Genomic DNA, 19197 nt, shown 5'->3' on the forward strand with positions numbered 1-19197 from the left:
GTGTAACCATCCAGCCAGTTCCTTATCCAGCAAGTGGTCCATCCATCAAATCCATTTTTCTCCAACTTGGCAACCAGGATGTCATGGAGGACAATATTAAGTGCTTTGCACAAGTCTAGGTTGATGATGTCAGTTGCTCTTTCTTTATCCACTGATGCTGTAGCTCCATCATAAAAGGCCACCAAGTTTGTTAGGCTGACTTACCCTTGGTGAAATCGTGTTGGTTACCACCAATCACCTCGTCTTTATTTTCCGTTTGCCCTAGTAGAGCTTTCAGGAGGATCTGCTCCATGATCTTGCCAAGCAGAGGTGAGACTGACAAATATTAATCACATTTGCCACCTCTTGGGTTTAGTGCTGGTCATAGCTTGGTGAAATTGGAGAATCTGCACTTTTGGAACTGTGTGTTTTTGTAGCTGTTGGTATCTTCTTCATTCTCTATTTTTTGTCAGTGTGCAGAAAGTCCTGTCACTGCGGATCTCAGTACAGGGGGAGGTGTTGAGGTGTCTTCTGGCAGTCTGTTGTTGGAGAGCAGTGGTCTGCACTCAAAATGCAGGTTTGGCTAGCACTGCAGGTGGCACCACAGTAGGTTGTTTCCATTGAGCTGGAGCACAGTGGATGTTTCAGCTAGCTGCGCCAGCTTACATTTGGGAAGTATCTATTGGATTAACCTTCTTTTTAGTTTCCTTTTGTTTTTATCACCAGGGTAGACACTTGGCTCTCTGATGTATCCCTTGTAGTAGGAAGCCATTAAAGTTTATTGTGCTGCAAACAACATACTTGGAGAACACCTTTTTTGGTTCTTGTGTAAGTTGTAGTAACTGATACTTTATACATTTATTTGTGTTAGCTACAGATGCAAAGTAACACAGATCTGCATCTGGCCAAGTTTGGCCCTTTTTGCTTCCTGAGCAGTGGCCATACATGAGCTGGGCTGTTCTCAGTGCAGAGCTGAGCTGTGCCTGGCTCTGGCTCTGCTGTCCCCTCCCAGCTGTGTCTGGAGCTCAGCTTGCTGATGCTGGTGTGACAGCACGAGTTTCTGGGTGTGCAGGAAAGGCGTAAATAAGGTAATACCATACTTACATAATTGCAAATGTCATTAAAACTTCCCTTGTTGTCATTTCTTTGTTCTTCAAAGAACATACTGTTCTTTGAAAGAGTGATTCTCATTCCTTATGCTTTATTCAATAATTTCATAATATGTTACAGGACTGGAAAAAGCTAGTTTTTAAAAGCACACTTATTGTTACTGCATTGTTGTTTCACTTTTGGCTGTCAAGAGGCATTCTGTTCGTAATTAAAAGCTCAAATTAACTTTTTATAATCAGTTTTAATATATCTGGATATATTGAGAATGGGGAACTTGCTCAGTACTTCTTTAGAAGCGATATCTTTTAGCCAGCTTTTCTCAGATCTTGGCACATTTTAGACATCACATCTGTCTTATTTCCGATATAACTTGAGGGACAGAAAATTAGAAAATAAAACCTTACTGTCTGAGCAAGAAAGACCTTATTCCTGTGCATCAGCAGAAAAAGTTAGTGCTTTAAAAAAATAAAAAAAAAAAAGGAAGAAAACTAAAACCCTCTCTGTAAAACATTTTTGCTGTAAACATGTTTACACTCTATTCAACAGATTACCTTCCCAACGACTGTCTGAATACCACTTTTGTGCAAGAGGAGGGTTTTAGCCTAGTATGGAGCATGTGGGGTTATGCTCTACATGAGCAGAGAGCAGAAGCAGCTGAATTCACAGCAAGGGAGTGCTGGCTTGGGCACTACGAAAAACCTTCATCTCCAGTAGGAGTGGCTCTGGGTTTTCAGTGATTGCTCCTCCAAGCACCTATAAGGAGCAGAATAGGGGGGGCTGATCAGCTCAGCTCCTGTTCAAGGAAGGAATGGCCTCAGTGAGTCTTTAAGTGCCTTGTATTGAATAGGAGAATTGAAAGACCATCAGAAATACAGCTTTGGATTGTTGGAACACCTTTCTTTAAAATTGCCAGAATTTCTTACACAAGCAATACATTTCATGTTATTTGTTTCTGAGCAGCCTTACTGCTCTTCCCGTTTTGCAGATGCACAGGTACCTGCCCTTGCAACAGCCTCCTTATATGCTTGGGGGTCTCCTGCCTGGGTAGATGGAGGACAGCTTGGCCTTCAGAGACGCAGGAGCTCAGCAGCGCCAAGCCCTCGTTCCGTCGGGGCAGGAGGAAGCGCGAGAGACGCTTTGCTGACCCGACCGGCTGCCTTGGGCATTCCCAGCTGCACGTCGGGTCCCCCAGCTTGCCCGTCCTAGGCCGGGCGAGGTGGCGGGGGGCTGCGGGAGGGGGCTTAGCGCCCGACCTCGCCACGGGACGTTGGGCGGGGCGGGCCCGCCTGGCGTCCCCCCTCCCCGCCCTCCCCTGTCACCGCCTGCCGGCGCGGCTCGCGGAGCCGGAGCTGTCCACAGAGGGAGGTGCTGAAGGCAGGGAGGAAGCGGAGGGACGCGGACATCTTCGCTCCCCTAATTTCCTCCCTGCCTCCTGCAGCCATTTTGCACCACCGAGGCTGGAGGAGGTGCAAGGAGGGGGGGAGCTGTAAGGAATGAAGGGAAGGGGATAAAGAGTTATGGAAAGCCGAGAGGCAGCTATGGGAGACACCGACTGATATGTCTGCAAAGACTGGCTCGTAGAAGCAGCTGTCGTCAGCATCATGGTGAAAAGGAAAAGCTCAGAGGGCCAGGAGCAGGAGAGCGGCCGTGGTATCCCTCTGCCCATCCAGACCTTCTTATGGAGGCAAACCAGGTGAGAGCAGCATGCTTAGCATACAGCTGCAACAGGGTGGTGGGGGGGGAGGCAGGCAGTCCAGCTGCTGCCCAGCGCTGGGTGGGAAGCAGTTACTGCAGCTGCAATATGAAGGCGTGAAACAAGCTGTTCTTTTTTGCACTCTGTGCAGTACAATCTGTGTGTATGTACTAGGGATGGGGGAAGGACAGGGGCAGTCCCAGAAAGCTTCTTAATTTGACTTCAAAATATCCATGTGTATGTGTGTGCACCTCACCCCTCCTTGCTGCTCTCTTTCTCCCTGCTTTAAGAGGACTTCTGGAGCTCAGCTGCTAGAATCAATGTCCCCTGGTGCTGCACTGGACTTGCAGTTCTGCCTGTATCTGTTTTTGCAGCTATTCTGGAAGTGTAATCTATGTGTTGAGAGGTCAGCATGCAAACAGATACGTCTAAGTCTCACTCTGTTTCATTGGATTGGAGAGAAATGATGTGTGAGGGGCAGGCTGAATGTACAGTAAGGGCTTTGTGTTCCTTGTGAATGCTGTCTGTTTCCTGTCTTGCAGGAATTCTAAAATGAAAACATCACGGGGGCTGTGGGAGAGGGTGGAAGGTTTGAAGGTTGTGGCTCTAATTTAAGATCTCAGCCACAAAATCCCATTATCCCACAGTTTCATCCTTCAAGAAATGATATGTAATAATGTGACCTGATTTATGTGTGGGGGTTGTTGTTTTTTTTTCCTTTTTTTTCGTTTTTAAGTGTGAAACCAATTCTTTTCCGGAGGGAAATGACAGCAGAGGGTATGTGTACTCTAGCTACAGGATGAAGGCCTGCTTTTCATCACGGGCCTTCCAAATCAGTGATTGTGGAGGAAAACGATACAAAACTGAGAAGTTATTCCCTAGCTTAACATACACGCAGGGCAAAGTTCAGTAATATTTAATGTGTTAAGTAGAACATTGTGAAAATCTTTCAGTGAGGTAAAATGGCTGAAAACTGTCTAATGGAAGGTTTAATCCACCCTCAAGAGAGGTCCTGAAAGTTTATAGCACTTGGCAGATGTCATCAACAGGTATTAGGGCATTCTTGTGGCTTCATCTTCCTCTATATTACAAAGTTTTCAGTATTTTGTTCATCTTTTGACACGATAAAGTAACTGAGCAGAACTCCTGCTTGAAGTGCTGGGCCTCTAATACTGTTTTCTTTTTTTCCTTCAGTGCATTTTTAAGACCTAAACTGGGGAAACAATATGAAGCTTCCTGTGTGGTATGTACCTGTTTTCAACTCTTATGGGTAACTAACCTTTAATGCAGCTTGACCTGGCCACGGCGGTTGGTCAGCAAGCCTTTCAGCTCACAGGAGACACCATTTAGCTTAATTTTGTCCTTTTATCACTTGAAGGATTTGAAATCCTTTCCCACCTAGAGAATTTAGAAAACCTTTAGTCATGATGTATGTATTTAATGTTAGTAGTTGAACTGATAGAGTGAAGTGCAGTGAAGGCAGGCTGAGCTTAGACAATCTGGGTCTAATCTTGCAGTTTGTCATGGGTGTGTGGGCTTTTGGGTGAAATTCGTGTCATTTCAGTTTGTGATTATTGGAGTTGAAATACTAAAAATCTAAAAGTTGCTAACAGCAAATTTTAAAAACACTTTCTCCCATTGTGCAAAATGAAAATGCATCCTCCATTCAAGAGAGAGGACCATATCTTAGCGTAATTGAAGGGATTATTATGCAGATGCTGATAATCCTTATTTCTAGCTATGTTTAGTATAAAACCTCAATCAAACATGTGAAGAGAGAAAGGGAAGACATGCAGCAAATTCAAGTAAGATGGTTATCTAGGGAGCTGCACAATTTCTTCAGCTGTTGCTTATCTTTGGTTGACTTAAAGTACATTAAGCAGTTGCAGCCAAACCTGACAGACTGGAAAAATGCGGTCTGGACATGTATCTTAATAGTTTAAAGTACTTAGGTCTCTCTGCAGCAATTTTCTGACTTCCTTCTCAGAAGACATTAAACTGGAGAAGCCTTTTGCTATTGCTGACTGAATTTTTCTAGGGAATCCATAAATTTTTCAGGGTTATTCCTAGATACCAACTACTGACAGAGGACTTTTGTCTTACTGTGTTGCTGGGTGAAATGCGTAGCAGTTCTGGTACACTAAGCTCAAAGCGTCATTGCTGGTCTATACCAGTTACAACTCAGAGGATATGAAGAGGAGCTTGTTGCCTTACATCATTGTAGGAGTCTCAGAAGTGTGCAAGAGCTGTGCCTTGATGAACCTCTCATTTGAGATTACAGCTCCACCAGTGAGTTAATGTTCTCTGTTACTGTTGGGTAGAGCGACAGAACTTCCTTCTCTCTTCTACACTGATGTGTCGGTCTGTCTGTGACTTGTTGGTCTTCATGCTGTGCTATGGAGAGCAGCTGTTCTGTCCCTCAGGTTGCTTCCTAATCCTGTTTCTTTTATAAGCACCAGAATTCATTAAGTGTAAAAAACAGCAAGAGAATGTAGGTTGCATGTTTCAGCTGAATGAAAAGGACCTCTGAAAAAATGCTCAGAGAGAGGTGGTCTTTGGGCTTGCGGGTGGTCCTGAAGTGTTTTGGGGTACAGCTAGTACCAGGACAATCAAACCATGCTTTCCCTGCAGGTCAGGGGACTTGCTTCAGTGCATACCTTGGAGTACCCAGCCTGGATTTTGTGCCAGCACGTTTATAAACTTACATGCTGTACTCCTGGCAAAAAGCTTTGGAGCTAAAAGAGTCACAGCTTGGGCATGGATGAATTGAACATCTTTGTTTAAAACCAATTGCATAATGGGGCCCAAGGGTCGTGGTGCCATGATTTTTTAGAAGCCCCAAGTGTTGGGGGAGTTTAGTGTCTCAGGAGACAGGGAGAATAAAGAAATATGTTTACGGTGAATGCACAGAGACTGTATCGGTATTTAGAGGCCTTTTAAAAAATATGCACAGCTCTTGCATCAAAATCCTTTGTCTGCAACTTGAACTAGTTTTGATGAAGGCCTAATCTGCTTCGGCTGCTTATATAAAGGAGAATTTGATTCTTCTCCATTTCTTAACACAATCACTAAATAAGGCTAGAAAGTTACCAAAGGTGGGGCTCAGTTTTGCAGAAATAATGAGATGCAGCCTGAGCTGTTGCATTTGCCACTTTTATTTGCTCTTTGGTTTCCTATCCCTGGCAGCGTACAGGGATGCTTGCCCACATCAACACCTTTCATGTAATCCAGCAGGATAGCAGAGTGGTGCATGCATGAGTGAGATAGAAGATATCTGGAGCTTGACAGGTAGTTGGCGTATCTTCTGAAACATCAGGCTGGTTATCTAAAACTGTTTATTGGCTAGCATGTCTAGAAATGTGGTGCACCTGATGTGCGATCCGTCGTCTTTAAATTCTCTTGCCAGAGTTGTTCAAGGCATGTCTATGGGCCGTTAACTGCCTGACGCCGCAGGGCAGCGTTGTCATATGCATTCTGTCATTATTCTTGGCTATAAACTAGCTGCACTAGATTTTGCTGCATATTATGCATTGAGGAAGCAGATGCTGGAGGTCTGGATTCAGTCATTACAGGATCTGGTCTGAAAGAGCTGTTTGTGTTGGGTTTTTGAGCTTTGCTGTACAGTTCCTAATTTTTAATACTTGTGAAAAAAGTTCTGTTCTTCCTATCTAAACAATCTCACTGACTTCAATTAGTTTATAAACACTAGCCTTAAATGTGGAGATAAATGATCTTATTCTGCCCGTGCCTTCCCCCTCCCCCCACCCCCCCCATTGTTTTACACTGTCTAAATGCCCTTGTATCTCCATATGGATTAAATATTCTTCCTTCTCTTCTTTCTGAAGTTCCTCCCTCTGCCCTGATTGTCTGACTCAAAGCTGTAAGTGACCTCAAAGGGAGTGTATGTGAGTGATATACAGAACTACTGTGTTTTTTGGAGGTGAGGGTAAGAGGTTATAGGGGATATATTTTGAGTTTTTTCATTTTGATAATACACCAATGTAATCCAACATTATTCTCATCCTAAATGCAAAACATAGTGCCATACCAGCTAAGAGACAGAAAATTAACTCAATGCTGCCTGAAATTGGGACACGATGGGAGAACCCAGATGTGTTCTGGAGGATCTTGCAACTTCCGAGTTTCTTTTAAAATATTTTTCTTTTTCCCCGTGTTTTTGCAAATAGTGATACGTTTCTGTTGTCACAAATGATTAAAGGATAGATGCGGAACAACATTTAAAAAAAAAAACACAAAAAAACAGTAGGAATGGTTGTGAAAGACTGAGTCTTTGAACACAGGAATTTTCTGTCAATAAAGTAGTCGGCATCTGTGCTTCACTAACAATGAAGCACAGGATTTTGCTTTACAAAACACAGTTTGTACTGTGTTTAATTGTTCTTTTGCTGATTTTATAATGGTATTGAATTCATAAACAACACAACCTGACTCTCTTGTTCTCTGATCTCCTACATTCAATTTTTTATCTACTTGTTTGCTTGGAGGACCTTTCTAGGTTGATAATACTGTTTGCCTGCATTTCAAGTTATCTCTAGTCAGTCTGAAGTGACACCTGTACAAGTTTTCTGCTTTCTACTGTGATGCAGCCCAAGCTTTGGATGAACAATTCAGGAGGAATCTAGCTCACCTGAGAGAATGAAACTAGGAGGTGCCTTATGCAGTCTGCTGCAGGTATGGCTCCTCTGGCCTTAGAGCAGGGGTTGGCTCATGTGACTTGAGCAAGGTGTATGGGAAACCATGGCAAAGACCAGCCAGAAGCTGCTCTATTCCATATGCCTTCAGGCTTCTATCTGTTCCCTGTCCAACAGGAAAGTGACACGCAGGCTCATCCTGCTCACAAGGTATTTGACAGCCCCTTTATTTCTCTGTTGGAGAAGAGAGTAAAAGCAGAACAGCAGCAGTGGGAAGGCAGCCAAACAAGACTGACCCCTATTCCCTGTGAAAACAGGTGGCATCACCAGGCTAATATGTTGTCTCACTCCAATTTATAGGAGGGAGATGAGGTTCTTGTAATATCTGCTTACCTGGCACGAGATTAAGAAACGATGGTTCATATGTTGGTCCAACCAGTTTATTACAAACCTGATCAGGGATACGGGGAAAGGAAGAAGGGCGATAGCAAAGATGGAAAAGAAGCAACAATTGCGTAAAGCAGGGATAGTCACCACCAGGATCCAGCAGCATCCTGCTGCATGACCTGTGAAGGTCAGAGGCAGAAGCGGGGGGGGGAGAGGGGGGAGAGGGGTGGAAAGCAGCAGCATGGCAACCTTGGGCAGCAAGCAGGTAGCAGGAGGCAGTCGCAGAGCCAATCCGGGAGGAAGCAGCAGCTCTCAGGCAGCAGGCCCAGGAGAGGTCGTCAGCATGCGGGAATTCCGCAGTGTGAGGAATCTGATGTCAGATACCTCCTCTTCTCCTTCAGCATGCAGGCATCACTTCATGAGGAATCTGTGATCAGAAATCCTCTGTTCTTCTTCATGAGGAATCTGTTGCCAGAAAACTTATCCTCTTGGTTTTCGATTCCCCTTTTATTCTCCTTGTTTTCCTGTCTATGTGATGAGGAAGGGTCTTGAGCAAGAGTCACTGAGTACCCCCTGAGATGGCCATCATCCTGAGATAAGTCCACACAAAAGAGCACTTCACAGCTATTTAGCTCATTTCTCTCTCCTTGTCCATCTGTGTCCCCCAGAAAAAGATTTCACAACCCTTGCTCAGGACTTGTTCATCAAAGTTCTCCAGGCAATGGATTTCACAACCCTTGCCCAGGACTTGCCTGAACTTGAATAAGTTCATCATCCATCTGTGTCCCCAGCAAACTTGGAGACACTGATGTTAACAGAATAATATCTTACATATGTATACGTAAGTGGAAATATGCGTATTTGTGGCCACACATACAGATGTTTCCAGAAGAGGACTGCCTTTTTTTTAGCCAAGACACTGCCTGTCACTTTGGCTGGTGTTCTTGATCCTCCTTTGACACACGGTCTGTTGCAGTCAGGGACTAGCTGCTGCAAAAACATAGTTAGCTTCTTCTTAGCTTACTGGCAGTGCTGAGACTGCAACTCCAGATGTCCATAACATTACTGTACCCTTTATCTGGTGGCAAGAAAAATAATTTCTTTAGCTAAGCCTTATTAGATGCTTGACAGGCCTTCCAGTGAGCTAATTCAGCTTGCTGGCCTGGTAGAAAATGCTTCTTTCCGTGCTGAACTTCATTTTGGCCTGTATAGAGGCTTGACTCCACTCAGTGTGCCCCAGAACTGACATAAGAAAGAGGTGGGACCATGTGACTGCAGCAAGGGGTAAGGAATGAGGGGTGACGCACTGACTCCTTGTGACAAAAAACATACTGTATTTTTTGTGGCCTTTTCAGGCTCTGTTTTGATAATGACCTTGTGTTAGAGACTCACTTTATCTTACTTAGTTTGCCACTTTGTTTCCCTGTTGGTTAAGTAATCCCGACTTGGGATATTTCTATACCTCTGTCCTAATGCACTTGTGATGCATTTCTTCTATGGTTTAATGATGTAGTTCCATTTTTGGCAGTATCCCCAGGCTGTAAAAATGAGCACCTGGCTCCCCCCACCCCAGGCTTTCTAAACATTTGCCATCCTCTCGTCTCGATGGACTTCATAGCATTCTCTTGGGTGTGCTGCTGAAGGAGCCAAGGCTCCTGTAATGCTACTGCTTGTGTTCCTGTACTGGGAGGAATAACTGAGTGTTTTCCATCATAGGCAGCATGACATGCAACAGATCTCTGACTAAAAGTGATCTCTGACTGTAAGAATGATTTGGGTCTTCCCATGGTAGCCACGTTTCCCGGCCACGTGCATGCTGCTGACAACCTAATCCATAGCCCATTATTTCTGACTAATTAGTTTCATCCATATATCCACATATTTTAACTAACACTCTGCAATTTCTGCTGTTGCTCCACAATGAGCTCAGAAACTGAGGATTTCTAATAGGTGAGCAGAGCGACTTTCCTTGGAGTTACATTTGCTGGCAGCTCTGCTATTTCTTGTATTTCCTCATGTTCAATTTGTGTAACTACAGGCTTAGTTTTCTATAAGCCCACTCAGTAATAAATATAGATGTATATTTTTCTACAAATCACACTGTCTCCCCTTCTCTTACTCTGTTCTTGGAGCTAATGGGGAGCTTCAGTCATAGTACAGATAGATGTGCATTTTTCTGCCTCCATGCTGTCTAAAGCAGAGCCAGCTGTGGTGGGGGTGCTGTATTCCCACGATGGTGTGGCTCTGTGCACGCGCTGCCACATCCTGCCTCTCAGCACATGGGGATGCAACCTGAGAGGACAAGCGCACACTGGCTTTCAAGCTGCTGGATTATGCAGAAGAGTGCACATTACCACTGGTTATCATGCTGTGCATTGGAGTAGCTGGTCATTTAGAAGAGATAGTTCAGTATTGCTGCCCGTTTAGCTTTTCTTTTTCTGTAATTAAGTCTATTCCTATTGCTGCTGCACTTTTGCAGGAGAAATTGTTGTGACTAGTGTTGAAGGATAAGCTTTATGAATCTGGAGTGAGGGCATTTGAAACACCCTTTAGGTCATGAATGCCAGTAGTTACTTGTTTGCCAGGAGTCTGATGAAATTGGTGGAACAGCTTGTGAACAAATAGGTAGCCAGGAGGCTAAGCTAGTCTATGGCAAGGGCGTGCATTACCAGTAATGTATTTCTTAGCTTTAGGAACTTCAGTGAAGGAGTATAACTGCTTTTGTGACCTGTAATGAGATCTTTGTATCTGGTCAGAGGAAGAGCTTATTGAAATAGTTGGAGTAACTAACAATAAAGAACTTCCCGGGGGATTTCAGAGGCAGATCATCTTATTTTGTATTGCTTGAGCTGGAAATAATGAACTTGCTGCAGCCATCAGCTCTTTTAAGCATTTATAAAACCACTACATCATGGCTCACTGAAAATGTTTATATGCTATTTTTTGTGGCAGGGTGTGAAAACAATTCCTGAGGCACATATACCTTTAACGGATTGCCCTTTATGTTACACTAAACTGAAAGAGCACGTGTGTGTGAGAGAGAATAGTATAACCAGCCCTCAGCTCCACAAACATAGGCTTCATTAGATCCTGTTACTCCCTACAGGATCACTGGCATGCTAGATTAATACCAAGCACAGGCGTAAGTCTGGTTTGATGTTGGTACTTACTTATGCATAACGTTTGCTTTTATTCTTTTTCATTATTATATTGAGTTTTATGTATATTTTATTGTTGTATAGAGTGGCCCATTCATTTCCTAGCTGAGTATGTCCATGTATATAGTGAGCTTTAGCTACTGGCTGTATTTTACATGGAAAATATTCTAACTTACAATATAACTGTGTAATGAAAACTTATAGGTTTTAAAGAGAACGGTGTATGTCATAGACAGCATGTGCGGGAAGCTTTAGTGTTTTCTTTTTCTTTTTCTCTCAATTGCAGTCTTTTGAAAGAGTTTTAGTAGAGAACAAGCTTCATGGCCTTTCTCCAGCTCTCTCTGAAGCCATCCAGAGCATTTCTCGCTGGGAACTTGTCCAGGCTGCGCTCCCACATGTGCTACACTGCACTGCAACATTGCTCTCCAACCGAAACAAGCTAGGTTAGTGCTCATGTGAGTTTGTTTTTCCACTAGCAAAACATAAATCAAAACATGAGATTGATGCTCAGCCTGCCACACAACATATCCTATATCTAGGATTCTAACTAGGAGTTCCAGTTCATTCTGTGCATTTCATTTCGTGATCTGTTCTCATTTATAACAGAGGAGAGAGAGAAATTCTCATTTATAACTGGGAGAGCTTTCCCTGTGAGGTCGGTGGTCTGCTAGCTTTAGAAATCATGAGCTGAAGAGTCAAAATAGTTCATTGATGTTTTGCTAGTCATTTTCCAGGTACACAAGAGCTTAGTTTTAACAAAAACCTCACAGTGCTTGCTTACGTTTTTGTCCTGTTCAATGGGGTCAAACAGACAAGGCTTTCAAGCTAGCATGCAGTCACTGTCTCTGCTACTGACATTTCAGTCAAACTGCAGACGCTGTGAAATAAATGAGACTTGTAAATTAGGAGGTTTCAAATATTACGAAACGTAATTCTGTTTAATGGTAGAATTGAATTTTCAAGCTCTCATTGTGAGGTTGGATGCCCGGTTTCCTGTGTGGTTCTGAAATTCTCAACAGTTCCATTTAATGGAAAGCCTGTGCGATACTGTGATGTGTTTTTCCCTTCCAGGTCATCAGGACAAACTCGGAGTTGCTGAAACAAAGCTTCTTCACACTCTTCACTGGATGCTGCTAGAGGCCCCTCAGGACTGCAGCAATGACCGATTTGGAGGAGACAGAGGTTCTAGCTGGGGAGGGAGCAGTAGTGCCTTTATCCACCAGGCTGAAAACCAAGGATCACCGGGACATCCCCGTCCCAGCACCACGAATGATGAGGAGGAGAACAACAGAAGGAAATTCTTCCAGAACTCCATGGCCACTGTGGAGCTCTTTGTGTTCCTCTTTGCTCCTCTTGTTCACAGGATTAAAGTAAGTGGGATGCCAACAGAGTGCTTGTGTGGAGGGAGATAGCACTGAGCAAAGAAAGAATGATTCTGCCTCTGATTTTTTGAGTCTTAAATTTAATTCAGTCTGCAGTGCACACCGGTTGACCACTATAGATGTTTTATCGTGCTGGTACAGCACCACTGACATCAGGGGGGAATCCTTCCAGCAGCATGAACAGTCACTCTACCATGCATGCATGTACAAAAGCAAATGAATCTGAAGTGAGGCATTTCCATACCGTAGGAATGTCAAAGATCTATGGCCCATATGAATTCTGCAGAAAAGATTTTAATGCAAGCTTTAATGTGCTCCTATGACTCAGCTGTTGCTCACAAGGGCCTTGCTAGCTTTTCAGAGATTCCACTGTGGAGCTGCTGCTGAGGTTCATTGTTGTCATTACTAATCATCTTGATGCTGATGACCAGGATTGCTTTTTAGTGGTATAAGCATGGAAGTGGCAGAGGCAATTTATTCCTTTGTTCTGAAGTTAGGAGCAGGCTGCAAGACTTCTTGTCTGCCAAGTCCCTCAGTTGGTTTTATGCCGAGTGCATCAAATAAAAAAAGATGGGGTAAATGAGGCACTAAACTGGCATGCTAAGTCAGTATTGTCCCCTCTGTTCACAGAGGTACAAGTCTCAGGGAGGAACATGATCTGATAACTAAAATAGTGCATGTGCTCAAGAAGCATGGTACATTTGCATAAGAAGACCTAAATGATGGGATTTCCTGACTTCTGAGGGAGTTTGTGCATTTAGCAATGCATTCTTAAATGAGACTTGTGGCAGGTGAAGTGTAATCCTGTAATTTAACAACTGTAGTTAAAAGTGTTTGCAGATTACCTAGAGCTGGCAGTGCAAAATAAAAATGCAGTACATTACTGCTGGCACTTCCAAACATTTTGCATGGTGCTCCTTTGGGAAAAAAATAAAACACAGTTAAAAACAACAAGCAATTTATAACAAGGCTTGTAAGTTCACCATTAAGAGGTGGGACTAAAAAAGAATCGGGAATGAAAGGATGGGGGAGTGGTGAGCAGCCAGCTCTTGCCATTCTTTGACCTATCTGCATCACGGATTTAAGCCTGTGAGGCATGTGAAGTTAAGTCAGCAGAAGACAGCGGTGCAGCTGTAATTATTCTGCGATGAGCGGTGTCTGTGTGTGGCTTGTAGGGATAGTTGGACTTCACTGTTGACTTCTAAGGTAGATCTGACTTCTGTCGAGCTAAGTGCGCCTTGATCCTTTTGTAATTTCAACTCCTTGCTTATGTAAAGTGATGTTGGCACAAGTGCTAGTAGTTCCAACGTCTCTAGAGACAGATCTCAAGTAGTAACAGTCTTACTATTTGATAACAACATCATTGTATGCTACTATCTCATAATAATTTGATACATTTAATGTTACCTCAATTTCTAATCGGTGTTTTAATATTTATTATCCTTTTTGGAGCAGTTCAGAGATACAAATGCAAAGGTTATGATGAGATTGAGTACTAAATATGAAGTTATATGTGGTTAGATGGGATGCTGAGGCTCTTGACATAAAAATGGCCTTTCCTCTTATAGCTAAAGGTACTTGAAAAAAAAAAAAAGAGTTCACTAACTAGTATGAAAATTTAACTTGGAAAAAGCTTTTGTATATTTTTGAATTGAAAATTTTGTTTTCTCCTATGGTGAGAGGTTGAGGGATCTGGGATTTTTTTTTGCTCGGAAATGACAGCTCCGGGGAGACCTCATTGTGGCCTCCCAATACTCGAAGGAAGTGTATAAACAGGAGGGGGAACAGCTGTTTACAAGAGTGGATAGTGATAGGACAAGGGGGGGGAATGGTTTTAAAGTGAGACAGGGGAGGTTTAGGTTGGATATGAGGAGGAAGTTTTTCACACAGAGGTTGGTGAGGCACTGGAACAGGTTGCCCAAGGAGGCTGTGGATGCCCCATCCCTGCAGGCACTCAAGGCCAGGCTGGATGTGGCTCTGGGCAGCCTGGTCTGCTGGTTGGCGACCTGCACACAGCAGGGGGTTGGAGCTGGATGAGCACTGTGCTCCTTCTCAACCCCGGCCATTCTGTGATTCTATGAATTTTCCCCGTTGTATTTTCAAACCTGTGCTTGAAATGTATTAGTTTCCGCTGAGTGGCTTCAGCAGCCACTGAGTTAATGTATACCACCACAGAATGGCATGTAGTGACATTTATTTTGCATAAGATCTGTGCTTCAGAGAAAGGACAATCCCTTTAAACTGAAGACAGCGTTCATGTGAGCTATTGTGACTGAACCTCTGTTTGTCTTTTTAGGAATCTGACCTGACGTTTCGATTGGCTAGTGGCCTTGTTATTTGGCAGCCTATGTGGGAACACAGGCAACCTGAAGTGTCTGCCTTCAATGCCCTTGTAAAACCAATCAGGAACATTGTTACAGGTCTGTGACTTTGCTGTACAGATGGGAAAACTTTCTTTTGGTTGATGCTAAGTTACATTCTGTAGCCATGGTGTTTGAGGAATATGCTGATACTGCAGGAGCTAGTCAAGCTTTCGAGAGTAGTTTCAGGCTGCTTCCCTTTGGAATCAAGTATTGTTTGCGTAATATTTAATTAAGAGGTGAGAGAGGAATCGCACATAAGAAATGAGAAACTCTCAGTAAAGTTATCGCTTTCTGTCAGCTTCAAATCTCTGTTTCACCATGTCTTCCTTAGTTGCTAAGAAGAGTAAAGACTGTATCCAGCAGCAGTCCAACAGAGGAAGGTTTACCCCAGGCTGGCACTGAACGTATTAAAACTGAAGAGCACACAGCAGTCTATGTTCTCTTACTTTCTGAAATCTTGGGTTTCACCATGTTATGAAACTAAAGAGAGTAGTTTCAAGAGGCTCCAAGGCAGGCTTAGGTTGCAGATTCACTTTTGTGTACTGGGAGAGTTGCTCCTCTTTTGTAACTCAGCCGTAATGAGACTGGAATGGGGTGCTTAGGCTTCCAAGCCTCTGTGTCTGGCTTGGTTATAAAAGTGCTTTTTTACTGTTGTAGTTGAGATAATAGTTTTGTATAATTTGAACAAACCAGTGAATTGTGACTGTGCTGGGTGTATTACTGTGGCATTGCTTGCAAGTTCTGAAAAGCACTAATTAATAATTTTTGCAGTAGTGAATATGTAGTCAGCCAAATTACATTTCCCAAATGTAATAAATCACTTGGGATATTGTATTTCGTTCTAAAGGCTCTGCAGGCCTTTAGGACGGTCTAAAATTGAAAAGAAGTCTCTCAAATGATTTGAAATGATCTCTACCTATTTTTTAATTCCAGAAGATGAAGCTCACTAAAGATTTCAACCCTGGAGATAGCGTAAACAATTAGACCTAACTTTTCTTTGACCATTGGGTTATTATTTTTTTTAAAGGTTTGAGGTATAGTCAGAAAATCCCTGAGGTATAACTTCAAGAATGAAGTCTGTCATGAAAAATATTCTGTTACGGTTTGAAAATATTTTCAACTGAATAGAAATAGTCACCAGAATGAGGTTCTTTATGTCAAGGATTCCAATATTGTAGTGTTCTGGTCTCAAATTGTGATTAAAAAAAAACTTGCTTAATTCTCATTGCTAAATTTCATTCTCAACTTGCTAAATTCTCATTGGAATGGGAATTAAAAACAAAGCCAGTGCTGAGGCTTTATGATGTTTTGCTTGGAGTCAATCTGAGACAAGTAACATATGAATATCTTGCAATATGACAAGATTTCAAGAATTGTCATCCACAGTGCTTGTGATGTCCTTGTTCTTCTACAGTATCACTGATCAAACTTACTGTATGAGGTTCATGCGCTGTCTGCAATGAAGACATTTGTCAAACTAGAAACCGTCATGTATTCTGAGAGTGGTAACCTAGAAGGAGAGCTGAATATATATGGAAATAGGAGGAAGAGACCCCAAATAAAGTGCACTAGCATGCACAGGAGAGCACAGTCTAATGCCAAATGGACTTATGATAAAATAGGATTTCAGGTTTTATTTTTATAGAAATGAGATTTTCATTAAACTAAGTTGTTGAAAATACAAGTAAAAAAAAAAAAGGGTGTGAAAGTTAAAATAAATGTGTTTTTGTTGTTTTTTTTTTGTTTTCAATGCCCATGGTTAATGCTAGGAAGTCTGTAAGAGATACACTGCTCTGTTTTTTGATTTTTTCTAGATTTTTTTTTTTCCCCAGTTAATCCTTTCAGTTGGTAACGTTTAAATATTAGAGATGATTTCTGAAATGAAATTTCACTTTATTTTTTCAGCTAAAAGAAGTTCTCCTACCAACAATCAGAGTGTGACTTGTGAATCCCCAAATCTGGACAGTGGTCATACAGAGGTGAGCTCTGTACTGAGGCTGAATGCACTTGAGTGAGAAGTTGAGGGAAGAGGAAACTGCATGCTGACTAAGCTGTGCTTATTACACTGAAGTAATCCATGTTCACAAATTACAGTTTGTCACAATTTTCCTGAGGGCTCCCAAACTTGTCTGCAGAGAAAACAAAGGGTATTGATAGAGTTGTTGTGATCTCCTTGGCAGTATCCTGTCTTACAGGATAGAAGCCTGATCCTATGTCTGTTCTTGGGTTACAGCCCTGCCTTGACCATTGCCTGTACGGTTCCTCATACTGTAAAGCTACAGGCCTGATTAGTTTCTCATGTTTTTATGGTGTAAGTAGTAGTCATCTAAGCACAAACTGCAGTGAGAAAACTAACACAAGACGGAACAGTGTGTTTATCTACCTGTTTCTTTTTATTAAAACTATCCAAAGGGACTGCAGGTGGTCTGTGAGACGACCCTGCCGGATTCTGTACCTGCAAAGCCCACTGTTTCAGCATGCCATCGTGGAAATTCCTTGGAAGGAAGCGTCTCCTCTCAAACCTCTCAGGAGAGGGGTACTCCACATCCCAGGTACAGACAGACTGTTTGAGCAGGAAGTTAGGCTGGTACAACTCAGTGGCTGGGGTTGCAGTAGTTCTCATTTTGAATTGACTGTTGTCACTGAACTCTGAGGGTGCTGGGCGTTTGTCTTGAACTCTACAGATCTCAGTTATGGGAGCTGAACGAAGTGGTGACACAGTGCCTCTTTCATTGGAGAAATCTCCACTTAGCCTGTTGTGACAGTTTGTTTGGTCTTTTCTAGTGTGCTGGCTTCTCATAATTAAAGAAACTAGCAAATAATCTGCAGGTTCAATTCTGGATCCAGTCTCAGGCAGCTAGTATGTTTTCTGGATTCCTTCTGATAACATTTTACTTCCTACCAGCAAAGGGTTTTTGCAAGCTTCTCTCCATTGCTTTCATTATTCTTTCTCTGCATCTTGTTGCTTAGACAGCTACCATTAAATGGCTCCTGACCAAAAGAAGCAGACTGAGAAAAAAGCAAAGTCATAAAACCATCCTCCCATTTTGCCCTGCAGAGTTGAAGCTGCAGTTTTCCAGCATGGTACTGCTACACTAACTTATTCTATTCTACATTCAGGCAGATAAAGATAGAACTAAATTTTCTGTGATGCTGGACACCCAGTACTGCCATAAGATAAATGAAGCTGATCAGTGTTTTCAGGAGCGTGGATAGGAAGGGAAGCCTAGCTATATTTTTAGGTCTCTGGATTTAGGTATCTCACTTTTAACTTCTCATGAAAATGTTGGTGCTGGTGCTTGTCACTTTCAGGAAATGTCAGATCCAAAACAACAGCGTTTTAAGAATTTGCTTCATTACAGGAAGAGAAGAAATGTGGGATGAAGTGGGCTTCTGCATGTAATCTAGGAACAACTCGGATTTCTCAAAAAAGGGGTTGCTGTGCTATTTCCCTGGTGGAAAGGGCAAAGCTGTTCTCTATGGCTCTGGTCTTATCAGGAACTTGCCTTTGGGATTCTGTATCAAGCCTGCTGTCAATTTTGATTCTTTATTTGATTTGTAATAGTGTGAGCCAGTAAAACGGCAGTTGGGCATAAAACTGCCTTTCTGTGTATGAATACCGTGTCTCAGAGAGGCACAGCTGTACATAAAAAAAAAAAAAGCCTTTTATGAGGACAGAATCAGGTGATCAGTTTGTCGAGCTGGATTTGGTGGTTGCTATGGAGATGGAGCTGCAGAGAGGCATTGAAGAGAGTGTCATTATGTCTCCTCATTTGCAGGACTCATTGATCAGTTAAAACTGCACAGGGAGCTATGGTTGCCATGCAACAGACAACTGGGAACAAATGTAGTTTGCTTACCAACAGCCGCAGTATTTCTTTGTCCTTGGGCCCTGGGTTGGAGGAGGACTGCCTGTCCGCTTTGCCTGCAGTCCCAGTTAGCTTAGAACTGAGAAAACGAACACTGGGTTTCCTTCTAAATTAGCAAAGAGTTCAGTTTCTGGTTCCTCAGGTACAAAAATGGCTTGTTCCTCTGACCCTGGCTAATTATCTCTGCTCTAATCAGTGAAATTCTCCATTCATAGATGACCACAGCTTAACACTCTGGAGCACTTAAAGCCACAGCCTTTAATCCAGATGCTACCTTGAGCATACAGCCTTGGGAGTAGTCTTTGCAGGATTTCAGTGGCTAATCTTTCATAAGGAGAACATGACTTGCTCTAGGCTGTGTTGTGCTGTGTGTGTTGGGTTTGCTTACAGGCTGCGTACAGGGAAACACGGATGACAGTTCAGACACATGCTGATCCGGGTTCTGCAAAGTGACCAAAAATAACATATCCTTTACGTTTCCTGCCTTTATTTTCTTTGCTGCTATATTTTTTAGTATCCCAGCTATGCTTTTGCATGGGTGCATCTGTTTGACACGATCTTGACTGGCAAAAGCAGCCTTGAAATCAAGTATATTGGAAAAACT

The 19197-nt window shown here is 42.8% G+C and overlaps 1 protein-coding gene across 3 annotated transcripts in view; it reads left to right on the forward strand.

Annotated features, from left to right (window-relative positions):
* Window positions 1-2690: 2690 nt before the first annotated feature.
* Window positions 2691-19197, forward strand: part of UNC80 (unc-80 homolog, NALCN channel complex subunit) — a gene marked incomplete at both ends in the record, with an annotated part of 125727 nt that continues 109220 nt past the window's right edge. For all 3 annotated transcript variants that reach the window (XM_079538944.1, XM_079538943.1, XM_079538945.1), the window contains 7 exons: window positions 2691-2782; window positions 3977-4025; window positions 11266-11422; window positions 12051-12349; window positions 14658-14781; window positions 16630-16703; window positions 17137-17276. In XM_079538944.1, coding sequence (XP_079395070.1) covers window positions 2691-2782; window positions 3977-4025; window positions 11266-11422; window positions 12051-12349; window positions 14658-14781; window positions 16630-16703; window positions 17137-17276 — 935 coding nt within the window. The remainder of the gene's footprint in view (window positions 2783-3976; window positions 4026-11265; window positions 11423-12050; window positions 12350-14657; window positions 14782-16629; window positions 16704-17136; window positions 17277-19197) is intronic.

The sequence above is a fragment of the Tetrao urogallus genome (assembly GCF_951394365.1).
Source record: "Tetrao urogallus genome assembly, chromosome: 8".
In the NCBI taxonomy this organism is placed as follows: domain Eukaryota; kingdom Metazoa; phylum Chordata; class Aves; order Galliformes; family Phasianidae; genus Tetrao; species Tetrao urogallus.